The sequence below is a fragment of the Podarcis melisellensis genome (assembly GCF_964234715.1).
Source record: "Podarcis melisellensis genome assembly, chromosome: 6".
NCBI classification, from domain to species: domain Eukaryota; kingdom Metazoa; phylum Chordata; class Lepidosauria; order Squamata; family Lacertidae; genus Podarcis; species Podarcis melisellensis.
Window position 1 is genome coordinate 2,089,972 of NC_138538.1, and position 18,110 is coordinate 2,108,081.

The 18,110-nt window shown below is 47.3% G+C and overlaps 1 protein-coding gene across 1 annotated transcript; it reads right to left on the reverse strand.

The window, feature by feature from the left end:
• Window positions 1–518: 518 nt before the first annotated feature.
• On the reverse strand, window positions 519–3,629 carry LOC309373164 (uncharacterized protein). The gene is made up of 4 exons (XM_081917407.1): window positions 3,286–3,629; window positions 2,089–2,145; window positions 695–841; window positions 519–550 (listed from the first exon to the last, which is right to left on the reverse strand). The coding sequence occupies exons 1-4, from the start codon at window positions 3,397–3,399 to the stop codon at window positions 539–541; spliced, it is 330 nt and encodes a 109-aa protein (XP_081773533.1). The 5' UTR covers window positions 3,400–3,629; the 3' UTR covers window positions 519–538.
• Between the last annotated feature and the right edge of the window lie 14,481 nt (window positions 3,630–18,110).

Genomic DNA, 18,110 nt, shown 5'->3' on the forward strand with positions numbered 1-18,110 from the left:
GCCCCTTGCGCTCCACTTTTCCAACAACCCTTCAAGGCCTTGAATTATTACTTCATTATTATTCTCATCTATGGATGAAAACCGTCATCTCCAACTACTCGTAACCTTTGGCTTCTGCCACTCGACTCACGTGAGCAAAGCGCCCCATTTTAATTGGGGCTTCTGTCTTTATGTTCAATCTTAACTGATTTTATTTGAGATTTCAGAAGAGGTAATCTTACGGCACACTGCTTAGAAATGTTAAGCAGTATATTGTACTGTTTTCATTAGCTTGCTTTATTGTTTTGATGGAATTGTTGTAGTGTGTACTTCAGTTATGTGTGCTTTCTGGTTGCTCTTGTAAATCACATAGAAACCATCCTGGTAATTAATTGGTATATAAATTAAACAACAACAACAACAGTATCTACCGGCATGCAACCTTTTGCTTCTATCATCCTGCACATGCAAGCAAGAAGTTCTATCAAGTACGTCAAGAGGCAATGACGCTGAATAGGGCGTCAGGGTGTTTGTTACCTGTCTAGAGTTAACGAGAGCTTCAGCTTGTTGTCTGTAATAAAAATATAAGCGAAGAAACAGTAAGCCTGCCATGAAAGGGAGAGAGAAAACAAGAGAAGGTCCATTCAGTGGAGGGAGACGGTGCTGATGGACCAGGAATGTTCTCCTCCAGAAGACTCCCCAGACTGGAACTCACATCGGTCAGAGTCCAAACGGCGACCTCCATTTCCTTGGTATTGAACACCTCCATCTTTAATGGATGGATCACATAAAAAATACCATAGACCCATTGGAATTTAGGTGGCCCACGAGCCGTTATGTTCGCCACGTAGTCGTTCAGCTCCTGCAGAGATGCAGTTTAAATGGAAATATAAATCACTCTTTATTTATTTTTTAAAAATTGTCAGGGAATTGCCATCAGAGCAAGAAATGGAGGCAGGGCTCCCGAGCGATGCCGGAGAGGGGACGAGCAGGGGGGAAGGATTTCAACGTAACACCCATAGAGCAGAGAGGGAGATGGAGGAATTGGTGACAGGGCTCCAAGACCCTTCCCCCGAATCTAGTGGAGGGAGCGCTGGGACGCCCCTGCCTTCCCCTTACTTGCACAGACGCGTTCCGCGCAGAGAACATAGGCGGAGACTCGGGGTCAAACAGCTTCTATGCTGGAAGAGATTCAAGAGACGCCCACTCTCGGATTCTGCAAGTGACTAACAGGTCACGGAGGGCGAGCTCCGACCCTAAGCATGGTTGGGCAAGCAAAATAACTGAACTGAACTAAGGTTACCCACAAGTAACCCCTAACATCCATTACAGAAATTTATTTATTTGGTTTTTCAGATTGAATTTTTACAGCCACATATCCAACATACAACATTAAAAACTGGATTCCAAGGAATCTCTTGGACTTCCCTCCTCCCCTTTGTGGGTCCAACTGTTAATCATTTCCTCCTGCATCTTTTATAATAATCCGGATCTTTTTATCTCTCCATTGGACCCCAAATTCACCATTAAACTACAAGTGATATTCTAATCCTACTAAAGATTTTAGCTGTTTACAGTGGTGTTTAAGATAAGTTATAAATCGATGGATTATGCTGAAATGGCTAAAATGACTGGAAGAACCAGAAATAAGGAAGACCAAAAGTTTAATAAGGAATGGGGAATATTTAATCACATTTCCTAATGCAGAGATGGCAACTTCCATTTGTTGAATCTGTTTTGTGACAACAGTGAGCAGTTGTCCCCACACACCCCAAGATCCTCACCATCCATTACAGACTGGTATTATACCTAAACACTTTTGATCTTGAACTCAAAAATTTATAAATTACCTCCTTTGGTCTTCCCGGTTGCTGTTTCTCCATCTTACCTGTCTTCGTGTTGCCTGGTTGCTTTGATTTGTTTGTGGGGGAGTCAAGAGGGAGTCCCAAGACTAAGATCACAAGATTTCTTATGCCTGTTTTTCTTTCTTATTATGCATTTCTTGTTTATATGAGAAAGCTTCATTAAAAATCATTTTAAAAAGGCAAAGAAATTTCAGAAGGGAAAACCATGTTTAAAAGCTGAGCTGTACTAATGCAATGTACTCACCTCATAAGAAACGTGCCCTGGAAGCTCAGGCAAAACACTTTCCAACAGGCAAGAGCCCTGGGAGATGTACATGGAATGAGAAATCAATGGAGAAGGTCAGAGCAGAGAAGCGGACTTTCATTCTTCCCCATTCTGCTGACTGTCCTTCCCCTCAGCTAAACTAATCTCCATTTGGCTGAGCCACACTTTGGCCTTATTATCTGGTGAGCTAACTTGCTATTTAAAACCCCCTCTGAAAACAAGAACACCTATGTGTTGGATTAGTGTTAGAAGAAATTCAAAGCCATTTCAAGCAGTTCTGAGTGAGGAGATGATGCATAAGTGTATTTAAGTCTTGCATGGGCCCAGAGTTTGACCTACAGCAGGGGGTGTCTGCAGTCAACAATTTTTGCTCATCCCCCCCAAAAAAAGTTCAACAACTCTGGTCAATCCAATGGGTAGATCACTGCCGGTTTATTTATAGTGGAAATAGATCGCTGTCTAAGGGACGCGGGTGGCGCTGTGGGTTAAACCACCGAGCCTAGGGCTTGCCGATCAGAAGAAGAAGAGGAGTTTGGATTTGATACCCCGCTTTATCACTACCCAAAGTAGTCTCAAAGCTGCTCACAATCTCCTTTCCTTTCCCCACAACTAACACTCTGTGAGGTGAGTGGGGCTGAGAGACTTCAGAGAAGTGTGACTGGTCCAAGGTCACCCAGAAGCTACATGTGGAGGAGCGGAGACGCGAACCCGGTTCACCAGATTACAAGACTACTGCTCTTAACCACTACACCACACTGGCTCTCAGTGTGAGATCAGAAGGTTGGCGGTTTGAATCCCCACGACGGGGTGAACTCCCGTTGCTCGGTCCCTGCTCCTGCCAACCTAGCAGTTCGAAAGCACGTCAAAGTGCAAGTAGATAAATAGGTACCACTCCGGCAGGAAGGTAAACAGAGTTTCCGTGCACTGCTCTGGTTTGCCAGAAGTGGCTTAGTCATGCTGGCCACATGACCTGGAAGCTGTACGCCGGCTCCCTCAGCCAGTAAAGCGAGATGAGCACCACAACCCCAGAGTCAGCCATGACTGGACCTAATGGTCAGGGGTCCCTTTACCTTTACCCTTTAGATCGCTGTCTTTTGGAAGTTGGACATGCCTGCCCTACAGGGCCAAGGTCAGTGGAAGAAACCAGATGCAGCTACAACAGACAATGCTACTCACCATTCTGTGATCTTTGTCCACAATGAAGGGCTCAAAGGGGTATAAGAGCTGGTTAAAGTTCTGGTCCAGCTGGTTTTTCGTCATGACAACGTCCGCAAGAGCTCCATCTTGCATTGCGGGAAGAGACTTCAAGAGGTCAGCAATCCTGCCTTCTGCTCTGCCGTCTGCTTCTCCTTCTCCGGCAGAGAGCTGGAAGCAGCAGCCATAGGAGTTGTGTGTTTCTCATGCGTCTCTTGAACATCAGTAATGTCTTCAAACGGCCTTTTCCTGTTACTTATAGCGCTGTTGATGCCCCGGCTAGAGCCACCGTGCTTACATAAGAACACCAGAAGAGCTTGCTGGATCAGGCCCACCTAGCCCCCTAAACCTCTTTTTCTCACATTGGCCAATGAGATGCCTGTTTTAAGCCCCAAATCAAGAGATAAGCCAACCGCACTTTGCCCACTTGTAATCCCAAGAAACTGATAATCAGAGGTGGTTGATGCACCATGTTTGTTTGTGGCACTATGCATGACCTTGAATGCTGGCATTATGACAGACCTTCACAAAACTATAAAGAGGAGGTGTCTATGAGAGATGGTGGCCTCTAGGGAAGGTGAACCATAAGGGTATGCTCTCAGGATTTGCACCAAAAATATCTATACTTTCCCCCATTTCCACAGAAGTGGATGAAATCCATCAGCATAGGAGGCAGTCCAGAGTTGATTAAGCATGCCAAATTGTAGATAGGTTTCTGGAGGGGGGTTAGAACAGGGTTTCTTTAAATTTTGATTTCCTTCAAGAGAAACCTTCCTTTCCTGCCAGAATTGGATGTACAGTGGTGCCTCTAGTTACAAACTTAATTTGTTTCCGGAGGTCTGTTGTTAACCTGAAATTGTTCTTAACTAGAGGCGTGCTTTCGCTAATGGGACCTCTTGCTGCTGCTGTGCCGCCGGCACACGATTTCCGTTCTCATCCTGGGGCAAAGTTCTCAACTCAAGGTAACTCTTCCAGGTTAGCGGAGTTTGTAACCTGAAGCGTTTGTAACCTGAGGCGTTCATAACTCGAGGTACCACTGTAATTTGCAGGTTAGGCCACCCCACCAGATGGGGACAAAGCCTGATGATTTTGAGGTTCCACATAGCTACATTGCAAAGGTCCAGTTGGGTCCCTTCCAACTCTACGATTCTATTAACTTCCTTGAGCAACTTGTTCTGATACCAAATGACTCCTGGGACATTGCCTCAAATCTTTACATCTATGGTCTTGTAAAGAAGATTACTATCTGGTGCTGAACTGATACAGTGCTCCTTCTAATTACGTAATACAGTGGTTCTCAACCTGTGGGTCCCCAGATGTTGTTGGACTACAACTCCCATCATCCCTGAACTCTGGCCTTGCTAGCTAGAGGTGATGGGAGTTGTAGTTCAACAAGATCTGGGGACCCACAGGTTGAGAAAGGCTGTAATAGCTAACACAAATCTAACAAATCCCATGAACAGTTGCCAGTGCTTTGAACTACTAGGTCCCCTCATAGATCTCTTTCTGAACAAGCAGGATCCCCTGTAGGCAAATGCTAGGTACTTACGCCCAGGTCGAGGATGAGAACATCGTCTTGTATCTGGAAGCTCTGGAGAGAATACTGGATCCCGGCAGGTGACAAGTCAACTGCACCAAAGGCAAACATGTGATAAGGAGAAAGGGCTTTATTGTTGTGGGTTCAGGACTCCTGGAGGATGTCTCCCTTGAGCACACATCTCTCCTGGCCTTGAGGAGACCTGGGAGGCCAGGGTTCAAAGCCCCACTTGGCCATAAGCTCACTGGGTGACCTTGGGCCCATCACCATCTCTGAACCTGTCCGACCTTGCAGGTTGTTGCGGGGATTAAATGAGGAGGTGGAGCTTGTGCTCCTTGGATTAAAAGGAGGAATAGAAATGCAACGAATAAGAAACTAAAACAATAAAAATAAAAGCACACGCCCTTTTGATACAGTGCTGGCTTTTCCAAAATCTACCATAGTGGAATGGAATGTGGATAAATTAGGGTAAAAAAATAATGTTTCATTTGTTTTTCTTCAACCAAACCACCATGAGGCAGATTTCCCTGAATTTCCCTGATTTTCTTTGCAGATGCCCATTGTGAAAAACACCCCAGCATGAATCCCCTTGTTTATTTTGTTTTGTTTCAAATTATTTATCACTTTCAATTTTGAAGATTGGACATTTAACCAAATGCAAACCATCCATTTGCCGCCAATTTCCCTTCCTTCATTCATGGTTCTTTTATTAGCCTTCTAACCGTGCATCTTCTAGCATGGGGCCTGTGAGGTGGAGGCAAGGAGCAACCACTCGACGCTTCTCTGTTTTGGAAGAAAAAGTCTTGAGGGAGAAAGGAAGGGACTCACCCAGGTCCTGGAGGCTTAGCAAGAAACCATCGGAGTCAGAAAGGGACGACAGCAAGAGGTCACAGGCCTGCAAGACAAATGCCACAGAGCAAGGGGAGGCTGTTGTCATCGGAGCTGCAGGCTGTTGGGGTGTCTTGGGTGGTCTTTGCAATTAGCAGTGCAATTAGTGCCTGCTAACGAGTCATGATGTGGCAGTGGCCGGAGGGCCACAATAAATGTGGTAATGTGTACCCCTGTGAATCCTTGAGGGTGCTTCTAGTAGAGAAGTTATAGTAGCCTTTCTACTTTATCAAACTGATGATTTTTGCAAGTCGCCGCCCACCCACTGGGGCAGAAATACAACTAATATGTGAATCACAAAGATACACATAAGTTGCTACATGGTGCAAATGGCTACACGTAACACAGTCCCCAACATGCACACTAACACAATGTAACAGAACTTAATCAGCAGAAATTGCCAGTGCTTATTGCGCATGTGTATTAAACATGAAATGAGGTAATGATGTATAGGATTGGTGGAAATTGAAATGCTTTGTTTGAAATTTTAGAAATACCACTGGGCAGGGTTGCAGTTTTGTGGCACGATCCGACTGCAACCTATTGCTTTGCAATAAACAACGCTGGACTCCTAATTCCTCATTTTCTGAGTTTTATTGGCGTAAACTCAGGAGATGTGCTATTTTCTGCCTTACAACAATGAGACTCCTTCACACCAGAGCTGCCAGATTTGCGTGGACAGGCGGAGTCCCCAGATCCTGCGCGGTCCCCCCGTCATGTGGAATAATGACTCAAGACAACGTGCTATGGGATTAAATTGGCCACAACTTCATTAAATTTCAAATGTGGGTAGACCTTGGCTCAGGCATTGGGCGTTCTCCCTCCCCAGTCCCCAGCCGGGGACCTAGGGAGCATCAGGGTTATCCAGTGTGTGTGGGGGGGGATGGGCCGGCTCTGGAGAACATATGTTCAAGCAGAGATAGCCGCCCCCATAATGCTGCCGCCGCAGGGGAGAGCAACGACGACCTTCCGGCGTCCAGTCAAAGCCTCCCTTCAGAAAACCCCTTTAACGGGGAACCCTGGTATCGCCGCCGCAAAGAGGAAGATGGACAAAAGGATTCCGCCCAAGGCCTGATACCGCCAAAGTTGTGACGTTTTGCTACGGGAAAGGCGAAACCTGCCAATGCAGGGAAATTCCTTTCTGGCCCTTTAACAGCGACCTTAACGTAGCAGCGCCCGCATACCTGTGAAGAAAAGTTAACCTGCAAAACCTGTGAGGAAAATTAACCTGCAACATAAGACATTGACTGAGGGTGGGTAGGGTGGGAGAAGCTCTGGAGCCAAGTGAGAATTCCCAGGTAATATCCTCCCTCCTTTGTGTGGGCAGGTAATCCCTCCCCTACCTGGCCTGGTCTCCTTGGCAACTCTTCCCCCAGGTGGGATTGGACAACTGACTGAGGTAGGCGGAGACCTCCAGGTATCCCACCTGAGGGAAGGCAAAGCCAAGCCTATGCTGTTGGAGCCGCTCCAGACCTAGGGGCTGCACGCGTCCACGCAAAGGGCGCCCCCCGTTTTAAGCGGGGAGCGGTCATTCCTCATCTCTCTTTGTGCCCCATGTGTGCCAGCCCTTGTGCCACAAGGAGTTGCGCCAACAAAGGATCTTCTGAGTCAATACTTCAAATACAGGTAAAGGACCCCTGGAAGGTTAAGTCCAGTCAAAGGCGACTATAGGGTTGTGGCGCTCATCTCGCTTTCAGGCCGAGGGAGCCAGCGTTTGTCCACTGGGTCATGTGGCCAGCAGGACTAAACTGCTTCTGGCGCAAAAGGACACCGTGACGGAAACCAGAGCATGAAGAAATGCCGTTTACCTTCCTGCCACAGTGGTAGCTATTTATTTACTTGCACTGGCATGCTTTCGAACTGCTAGGTTGGCAGAAACTGGGACAGAGCAACAGGAGCTCACCCCGTTCTGTGGATTTGAACCACCAACTTTCTGATCGGCAAGCCCAAGAGGCTCAGTGGTTTAGACCATAGCGCCAGCCGCATTCCCTGCTTCAAATACAATCCCACCCAAGAATACTCTAGGTAACACCTACGTTTGCATCCAAAACAGGAACTAGATTTCTATCCAGGGACTTTTTCACCAACGGGGTGACGCCTTCCTTCAGTGCTTTGACAGTTCTGAAGGGAAATAAAGGCAGTAGCAAAAATGAGAAAAGTTGGGAGAAGATCAAGATCCTCTTTGACCAGGTCTTTGACTGATTAACATCCAATGCCTTTTTTAAAATGTGTTGGGAGCGGGTTATTGGGTTATTGCTTTTGTTTGTATTTTGAATGTGTATTTCTTGCTTTTATATTGTGATTTTATCTTGTGAACCGACCTGAGACCTGCGGTGATAGAGCAGTATGTAAATAAAAATAAATGGTAATAGAGCAGTTGTCTGCAAATCAAATGAACAGGACCAGTCAATCCCAGCAGAAGGGCCAAGGGCCACTGATGAAGGAGAAGCAACGTAATCTGAGGGTGAAATGCAATGAGCGAAAGTGGGGTGTGTGTGACAAATTGCCTTTTGTGAGTTCTTAGGATGGGCCTGTTGTCTTTGTCCATGGAGTTTTCTTGGCAGGGATACTGCAGTGGCTTGCCAGGCGCTGGAGGAGACTCTGGAGAGTCCCATGGACTGCAAGAAGATAAAACCTCTCCATTCTGAAGGAAATCAGCCCTGAGTGCTCACTGGAAGGACAGATCCTGAAGCTGAGGCTCCAAGACTTTGGCCACCTCAGGAGAAGACAAGAGTCCCTGGAAAAGACCATGATGCTGGGAAAGATGGAGGGCACAAGGAGAAGGGGACGACAGAGGACGAGATGGTTGGACAGTGTTCTTGAAACTACAAACATGAGTTTGACCAAACTGCGGGAGGCAGTGGAAGACAGGAGTGCCTGGCGTGCTCTGGTCCGTGGGGTCACGAAGAGTCAGACACAACTAAACGACTCAACAACAACAAGGATGGGTCTGAGGCTACAGCTTAAAAGCATAAGGTGGGTTTTGGACTCTGCAATTATATAATTCTGTTATTCTAGATATTATTCTCAGTGGCACCAAGTATTAGCAAGTATTTAGGGGTTTCAGTGCTTGGAGTCATTCTGCATCCAGTCATTACAGTTGAACTCAGGACTGGATTTAGGTTTGATGAAGCCCTAAGCCACTGAAGGTAATGGGGCCCTTTATATGTCCAGCTGTCCTTTGTCAGCAACAAATTGTCACTGTTTTTAGGGAGCAGGCTAGCAGGCGGGGCCCATTACCTACATTATAGGAGCTGACACAACACAAAAGACTGTTGCTGTAGGGAGGTTTTATTTTATTTGTTTTCTATCTTATATTTTGGAAATGTACATCCAGGTTTTTTCCCCTTTAACTTTTTTTGGGCCCTGAGAGAGTGGGACCCTAAGCTATAGCTTGTTTAAAGGTAAAGGGACCCCTGACCATTAGGTCCAGTCATGGCCGACTCTGGGGTTGCGGCAATCATCTCGCTTTACTGGCCGAGAGAGCCGGCGTACAGCTTCCGGATCATGTGGCCAGCATGACTAAGCCGCTTTTGGCGAACCAGACCAGCACACGGAAACGCCGTTTACCTGCCCGCCAGAGCAGTACCTCTTTATCTACTTGCACTTTGACGTGTTTTAGAACTGCTTTCGAACTGCTAGCTTGGCAGGAGCTGGGACCAAGCAACAGGAGCTCACCCCGTCACGGGGATTCGAACCCCCGACCTTCTGATCGGCAAGTCCTAGGCTTTGTGGGATAACCCACAGCGCTACCCACGTCCCAAGCTATAGCTTGCTTAGCTTATATGTATATCCAGCGCTGGTTGAACTGGTTGCAATAGCCCTCCGTTTCCCATGGGAAATTGGGTAGGATTTACTAGCACGGCTATGCCATACCCAGGAACACCTCACCAGAGTGCAGATTCAAGCCGCGTTGAGACATAATGTTTGCAGACTAGCCCTTCAGTGAAATGCCTGGAGAGGACTCCTGTTTCGTGCCTTTACCTGCCATGCTGTGTCCCAAGTGACCAATTTGTCTGTCTCCCTCCTTTCCCTGCCCCAGAAGCTGGACCATGCTCTCAAATGGATATTTACTTGTACCAGGTTTTGATGTGCGATATCCCAGCACCGGAGTGGCAGCTCTGGAGGCGGAATCCATTGCTGCTTCCATTAGCAACAGCGGAGAAGTTCTTTGTCACTTGAATCTCAACGTCTTTGCTGAAGGCATCCGGGGGAAAGGAAAGAGATAATTTATCGCAACTTGGAGACTTAGAGTGATAATAGTTTTAGCCTCGCAGAAGCCTGGTGAGCGTAGCCTGAGAGACAAAATGTACGAATCATAGAAGGAAACCCAAGCGTCCTGTGATCCAACGCTGCAATGCAGGAAGGACAGCTAAGGAATCCCTGACGGATGGCTGTCCATCATCTTGAACTTCAGGGCCAATTAGGGATTTGAACTTTCCCAACCCAAGCCCAGCACTCCAAGAGTCTGGGCCAAAAGGCACCCTTTTCTTGAAGCTGGCGATAATGTTCCACTCATTACTTCATGATGATGATGATTTATTTATATCCCACCCATTTGGCTGGGTTTCCCCAGCCACTCTGGGCGAATCCCAACAGAATTAAAAGTGCAATAAAACATCATGCTTGTCTTAGTTTTCCATTGATTTTAGTCTGCATCTTGGAGGTTTCCATCCAAATGGCAAGGAATCTCACTTGCTTTTTATATATTAGATTTCTCATTTATTGCACTTAGTTCATTAGGAGAAATAATATAAGATGGAGAAGCCACTGTCTCTAAGGTCTGGGCAAGATAAGCAACCCAGTAAAGCATAGGTGATATATATATATTGATATATATATATTTTTCCAAGACAAAAATCTTACAAAAGGGGAGAATGCTTGATTATTATTTTTCTAATTTAGTGATTTTAAAAACTTTTTTGTTTGTTCAAATCAAATTCCAATGGAACATTACTATAAACCAAAAGACAACCTTGCATTAATCATTTTGCATAAGACACCAGTTGGAACTTATCGCTGGTGAAGTAGCACAATGTAATATCAGCCTAACTTACAAACTTACTGTGCCTGAGGGGGTGGGAGCTAGAAATGAATGTCCCTACACTTACATATTAATTTGAAATATTTCTACCTCAGTGTTCAGCAAACAAAGGTTCCTAGATTAGTTTGCAGAGATCAATGGCAAGGCATTCAGAGTTGCTCAGACTGTTTGGAGCCCCTTTGAGCTGAGAGGATGGAATCCTGCATCATTAAGGAAGAGATTGTTGGGCTCCTCCTTCTCCCAAATTCCACAGACTTACACAGAGTTTCTATACTCTTGTTCCTTGAGGCTGTTTCCCAAAATGAAGATGCTAACAAGGAACTCACTATTCAAAGTAGATCCCGAATTGCACGCTGAGACGGATGTTGAAGGAATCATTGGATCGCATGGCTATTTCGACAGCTGGGAGATATGGGGTCTCCACCTTCAGCCTGCAAAGAGAACAAACTCAGATAGGGGCCCAGTCTATGCGAGGAGCGCTGTTATGTACTTAGTTGAATAGGATCCAAACTGCAGCACTCTGATTGGTCCTAGAACAATAGGATCCAAAAGGCAGCAGTCTGATTGGTCCTAGAACAATAGGATTCAGAATGCAGCAGTCTGATTGGTCCTAGAACAATGCAGCAGTATGATTGGTCGGCAGGAGCCACCCAATCCAGCTCCAGATAGAAGTGAATCCACAACCTGATTGGCCTACAGGAGAAGTCCAGAATTAGCCAATCACGTGCAGCCCATTGTGTAAATAATGTATATAAAGCAGATACTTTGAGGGCACTTCCATTCCTCCTCACCACTATGAGCTGAATAAAGAGCATGAAATAACTTTGCGACTCTGAGTATATTTCGAGCACCAAGTGGGAAGATGCCTGAAACTTCGGGTTTTACCTGCCTTCTGCCCCGAGGATAAAAGCGCAATCCATTGGGACACTGAATGGGAGCCACATGTAATATTGTTGTAGGTTTGGGGCTCTGTCTGGATGGTGCCCTGAGTTCTTCCAATTCTTTTTTTTATTATTGATTTAAGAAAATTATACAGCCAGAAAAACGAAGAAGTCTAAGTTAACATTACCTTCTACCAATAAGAAATAATAATAACTATTACAATAATGAAAATACTAAAAATACATTTATTTCCCCTTTTGAACTTCTGTTCAGGTTACAATATATTACTATTCTATAAGAATCTATTATATCCTTTGCTGTCCCATATATTATTTTATTTCCCAAATTCAACCTAACCCTCCCCTCCTCTTCACTGCTTCTTCCAATTCTTGGGGTCCTGGACCCAGTGAGACTTAGACTCTAATAGAGGACTCTGTTGCTGAACTGGTCAGGCAATTTTCTGTGTAAGACAATGGCCTTACCTGAGCCTCACAAGCATCCCAAAAGCATGAGCCAAGCTGCAAGAGCTGTTGCTAAGTGATGGGGCTCTCCAGGCTAATGGATGGGCATTCCCCACACTCACCTAGCTGCTAAGGATTTTGGGGTGTGAGCTGAGCAGGAAGCAGGCTGGAAGCTGGATACACAAAGACCGTCTTGCTCTGTGCTGGCTCCAAAGCTATGACTAATGGAAAGGTAAGATTTGTTGGGCTGTCAGTGCTGTGAACCCCTCCCGCCTATGCTCAGGTTGTATATATGTGTAAATAAGACCAAATCATCCTAAAGACACCGCCGTCTGCTGACCTTCATCCCAAGGAAACAGGACCCGGGTAAGAGCCTGCAAGCCCCAAGGTCTCTCACTGCTCAGAGTGGTGGGTAGCAATATTATTGTTCTCTTACAGAGTTCCCATTCCAAAGTGGGGACTCAGCTACACAGGTCAATTATAACGTTAAAAATGCATTATAAAAATGTGACACCAGGGGCGCATTACAGCAGTCCATGGAAATTTACATCGAGAGCTATGTAACATTTTTTTCTTAGCATTTTTTAAGAACCCTGTAAAGGGACGTGGGTGGCGCTGTGGTCTAAACCACTGAGCCTTGGGTTTGCTGATCAAAAGGTTGGAGGTTCGAATCACCGCAACAGAGTGAGCTCCTGTTGCTCAGTCCCAGCTCCTGCTAACCTAGCAGTTCGAAAGCACGTCCAAGTGCAAGTAGATAAATAGGTACCGCTCTGGCAGGAAGGTAAAAAGTGTTTCCGTGCACTGCTCTGGTTTCGCCAGAAGCGGCTTAGTCATGCTGACCACATGACCCGGAAAAACTGTCTGCAGACAAACGTCGGCTCCCTCGGCCTGTAAAGCGAGATGAGTGCCGCAACCCCAGAGTCGTTTGCGACTGGACTTAACTGTCAGGGGTCCCTTTACCTTTATTTTTAAATCCAACCAGGGTTTAGCTGCCCATATCTGGTGATCCCATGAAAAGCTCTGCCCTCAGCTGTGCCAACCATTCTCCACACCAGTATAGGCCCTACCTGGGTGATAGATTTTCGAAGTAGTTGAAGTAGAACCTTCCAGCGCCCTGCCATGGCTCTGGGTTGCGGGCCGAAATCAAATGGGTTAGTTCGTCTCCCAGGTTGGACTCGACCAGGTACTTTGCAAGCCCTGAAAGAAATGCAAGTCCATTATAATTGTAAGTTTGACTGTGCGCATAGCCGTGTGCTCTGCTAGAGCGCATGGCCTGAGGAGGATGAGCTCCTGCAAAGAGAAAGCCAGGATGAACGAGAAAGGGAGTTAAGGGAGGAGTTAGCAAGCAGCAGCAGCTCTGCTTAGCTGACTGCAGCTTCTGGGAGCTTGTGGCTTGGAAATAGCAGAGGTGGGGGGTTGCAAGGACATATAGAGGGGTGGCCCAGGATGCTTTCTCACAGTGTATGTAGGACCAAGAGACATGGATGGCGAGGGAGCTGCTGCGGTGGCTTGCAACACCTGCGCCATGTTTATCTTCCTGCCTGAGAAGGTGCAAAACTGCACTTTCAGCAAGTGTGTGATGGCCTGGGAATCCGATTCAGAGGCTGAACCGGAGGACTCCCAGCCTGCACAGGAGTCCCCGCCTCCAGGGCCGGCTGAACTGGGGCAGGGCCTTGATTCTGAAGCGCCTGCACCTGTGCCGGATCCTCAGGAGCAGGCACCAGGTGAATCCACTCTGGCTCCAGAGGTGGTTGAGGACTCAGTGCCTACAGGTGAGTCTCCCCCGGGGTCCAGTAACCCTTCTCCTGAACTGCAGAGGCTCAGGGCAGAGAGGCGGACTGGTTTCTCCCAGGAGGAGTGCTCGCCTTAAGGCCAGGAGAGGTGGGTCTCCTGGGGCCCGGGACCGCCCCTGGCCTCAGAGAAGATAAAGGCCAGTCAGCCCGGTCCCAGGTTGCGGGAGCAGCGTCGTTGTAGAGTACCTGTTCCTGCCCGGACCCAGACCTGACCCTCCAGTGTTCCTGTCCCCGCCCGGCTTCTTGCTTTGGACCTCGCCCCGCTCCTTGTGGACTGTTTCCAGGCTGGTGACCCAGGACCGGACTTTGACTACGCCAACGGTAACCTTCCCCCTGGGACCAGCACAAAGTGCAAGCTGGTTGCCTTGCTGGAAGGGAAGGAAGAGCAACTGGGAGCTACTGGGTGAGAGGAGGAATTTCTCAACAGAGCAGAGTGGACTGTTTTGGAGCCATGGAGTTATCTTAAGAAGGAGGAATATCGTTCACTGCAAGAGTTGAACACCTGGAGGACCGTGACGCCAAGAAGCAGGACTGTCAGAAACCATGTTGTGTCACTGCAACTGCAAAATTGACACCTGTCAGGATGCTATCAGTGGCTCCCAGGAAAAGACAAGGGAAAGCATCCTTTTTTATTTCAATCGTTACAGAGAGAGGCTATAGAACCCAGTCTCTTGGATAATGGCATTTTTCCAAGTGAGTCTCCATCCGTCATCTCCCCCACTTCCTTGTTCGTCATTCTCACCATCTCCTCTAGGGGTGCTGCTATGTGCCCTCTGTCTCTGAGCTCTTTGCTCTCCTACTTCTAAGGCTCACCAGGTACTGGGAGATGGAGGGTGTGGAATGCTTTCTAACGACAAAGTGTCAGCAGGGCGTTGTTGCTCTGGCTCGCCCATGATTTCCTAGCTTTCCCCCTCATCTGCCTCTGAGCTGTAAGGTAAAGGCAAAGGGACCCCTGACCATTAGGTCCAGTCGTGGCCAACTCTGGGGTTGCGGCACTCATCTCGCTTTACTGGCCGAGGGAGCCAGCTTCTGGGTCATGTGGCCAGCATGACTAAGCCGCTTCTGGCGAACCAGAGCAGCGCACGAAAACGCCATTTACCTTCCCGGTGGAGCGGTACCTATTTATCTACTTGCACTTTGATGTGCTTTCGAACTGCTAGGTTGGCAGGAGCAGGGACCGAGCAATGAGAGCTCACCCCATTGCAGGGATTCAAACCACGACCTTCTGATCGGCAAGCCCTAGGCTCTGTGGTTTAACCCACAGCGCCACCCGTGTCCCACTTCTGAGCTGTGACTTCCCTCAAACCCCTGTTGTGAATCTATACTGTCTTCCTCTTCCTCCTCCCTGGAAGGGTCAGGATGGGGAAGCATTCTCCACCGTTCCTCCTCTGCCCAGTCCCTGACAACACCACACCTTCTCCTCAGATTCTGATTCTTGGCCAGAGGAGCAAGTGCAACAGTTGCAGACTTCAGAATACGCCAAGGTAGCTGTGAAAGGTGTGGTGGATAAAACAATTCCTGTCCCTCCCCAGAGGAGGAAGAAACGTGTGGTGGTGGTGGTCAAGCCCATGTTTTGCCGGCAGAAGACTTTGGGCTCATTTCCTAGCGTCTCCTGTTAAAGGAACTCAGTGTCCTCTGCCTGGGGAAAGGAGATCCACTCACCAGTCTGGCAGTGCCTCCCGTTTCCAAAATCCCCTGCCCATCCACCTCTTGTGCCAACTGCTCGGCAAGGTGGATCTGCCTACACTATCTGATACAGAAAATGGGAATGTTTTCATTTCTCATGATCCTCCCCGAGGCAGCTGTGATTGTGTGGCTTCCCCAAGTCAGGGAGGTGTCAGTGTGACGCTTACTTTCTTCTGGGTATTTCTTCTTGATCCTCAGAAAGACCCCCCGGCCCTCTTGCCCCAGAGTCAGGCTCAGGAAACCACAGAAGAAGAGAAGTCTCCATGCTCGGACCATCTTCTCCTCTTATTGCAGAACTTTCTAGCGTGAAGTTCACAGGAAGGGTGCCAGAAACCTAGAAGTGCCGGTTAGAGATGATAGAGAAATATTCAGGAGGGTTCAGTCCAGCGTCAAATATCTAATCCGTAGAGAGAGGGGACTAGTAGAGGAGTACTTTCCAGGAAAAAGTTGGCAACTGTGTGGATGATTATCAGTGTAGGATGGGGGGGAGGGGGAGAGAAATAAATTTGATTCTGTTTGCATTTAATTCACACGTTCTAAAACAAAACATGAAGTGAAACTCTGCTATCCTTTGAAATTCACAATTCTCTGAATTTTGCAATGCAGTTCTCCAGCCAATTAATGTGCACCAAAATGCACTGGGGTCAAGTCTCCATACAAATGTACATTTTTGGAGATATAACCCATAAACATGCATCTTATCAAGGAAAACTGCTTTGCAAAAATGTGCGCATTAGGCAAAATCACATTTAGAAAAGTCTCTCTGAAAGGACATTTTAATGTTGACTTGAAAAAATCCCAAAAGGATACAGAAAATGTAGAGAACTGACCGTAACACTGAAAAGTGAGAAACTGACATTGCATATTAATCTATCCCCAATCATGGACTACAAGGTATACCTTCAACCACAGGTTTCGGGTTGCTTCTTGACCCCTGATCCTGGGTGCTCCAGAAATCCCTCCCCATGTGCAAGTCCCGCCCCCACTTCCCCCCTCCCCCCAGGACTTTGCCACCACAGACAAGAGACCAGAGCCGGCCATGCAGCTAAGTTAGTGCTCACCTCTTGGCGTCAGCTGCAATTCTGCAAAGATGAAGCCCTTTTGCTTTTGGGAGTCTCCACCAGACCAGGCTGAGAGAGAGGACTGATCCTGCTCTGCTGCTGCTGCTGCTGCTGCTGGCACCAGAAGTCCCTGGACACCAATGTTCAGGTAACCTCACTCCCCAGGGATGCAGCTGTGTACTTGCAAGCAATCTGCTCTCACACCTGAGCCCCAACTTCAGCTATTGCTGGGTTTTGCTGCTGGAAGGGAACAGGGTGAAAAAGCTTCCAACATATATAAAAACATAGGAAAGCATTACAGTGGTACCTCGGGTTACATACGCTTCAGGTTACAGACGCTTCAGGTTACAGACTCTGCTAACCCAGAAATAGTGCTTCAGGTTAAGAACTTTGCTTCAGGATGAGAACAGAAATTGTGCTCCGGCGGCATGGCAGCAGCAGGAGGCCCCATTAGCTAAAGTGGTGCTTCAGGTTAAGAACAGTTTCAGGTTAAGAATGGACCTCCGGAACGAATTAAGTACTTAACCCGAGGTACCACTGTACACGTTAAAAGACTTCCCTATACAGGACTGCCTTCAGAGGTCTTCTAAAAGTTGTGAAGTTCTTTATCTCCTTGACATCTGAAGCGATGGTGTTCCACCGAGAAGGCCCTCTAATTGGTTCCATGTATCCTCAATTCTCACAGGGAGGGAACCGCCAGAAGGCCCTCAGAGCTGGACCTCTGTGTCTGGGCTGAACGATGAGGGTGGTGTTATAAGAATTTTAAGGTCTTAGATATATAATAAATGTTCATAAATGTACCAAGCAAACACATACATAAATATATAAACCACATGTCTGAAACCCCACAGAAAAAAGTTCTGAACAAATTGGCCTCAAATATTTCTCTGCAAGGTCAAAGTGGGAAACCTCCCCATTGTCTTTTCCTTCACAAATCCTGCCTTAAGAGCACATTTAAGATATGAATAGGGTGTAAGCCTGTGACCTGGCTCAGGAACTAAGTATTTATCATTACAAAAGACTGGCCAGGCTCCCCAGGGTATCCAGTCAAGTAAGCATTAACAGGTAACATGCCAGACAGGAGATAAACAACACACTCACATTTCTGCTGTAGACCACCTTTACTGTGATGTAGGTATGATGTGTCTGGCAGGTGGTCTTGCGCTGTGCCCCTGCTGTGATGTATGTATGATGTATCTGGGGGTGGTCTTGGACTCCAAGGCGGGCAATTTAAAATGTCTATATAAGGGCAGGCACACCTTGGTTCCGGGTCCTCCTCCTTTCCTGCGTGTGAGGGGAGCACCCTGTTGCAACAGATCAATAAAGATCAGGCTTACTAGCTGCTTTTCTTCTCAATATTATCTGGTTGGCCTCTGTTATTTTTCTCCGACCGATGGAGAACCTGCAAAGGACTCTATAAGGGCTCTTGTGTCCCTCATAAGGGAATAAGGGCAG

Coding starts and splice junctions, on each gene's coding strand:
- LOC309373164 (XM_081917407.1), bottom strand. CDS start 3,399: ATGCAAGATGGAGCTCTTGCGGACGTTGTCATGACGAAAAACCAGCTG. Junction 2,146..3,285: donor TGGACAAAGATCACAGAATG/GTGAGTAGCATT, acceptor TACATCTCCCAG/GGCTCTTGCCTGTTGGAAAG. Junction 842..2,088: donor CAGGGCACGTTTCTTATGAG/GTGAGTACATTG, acceptor GCATCTCTGCAG/GAGCTGAACGACTACGTGGC.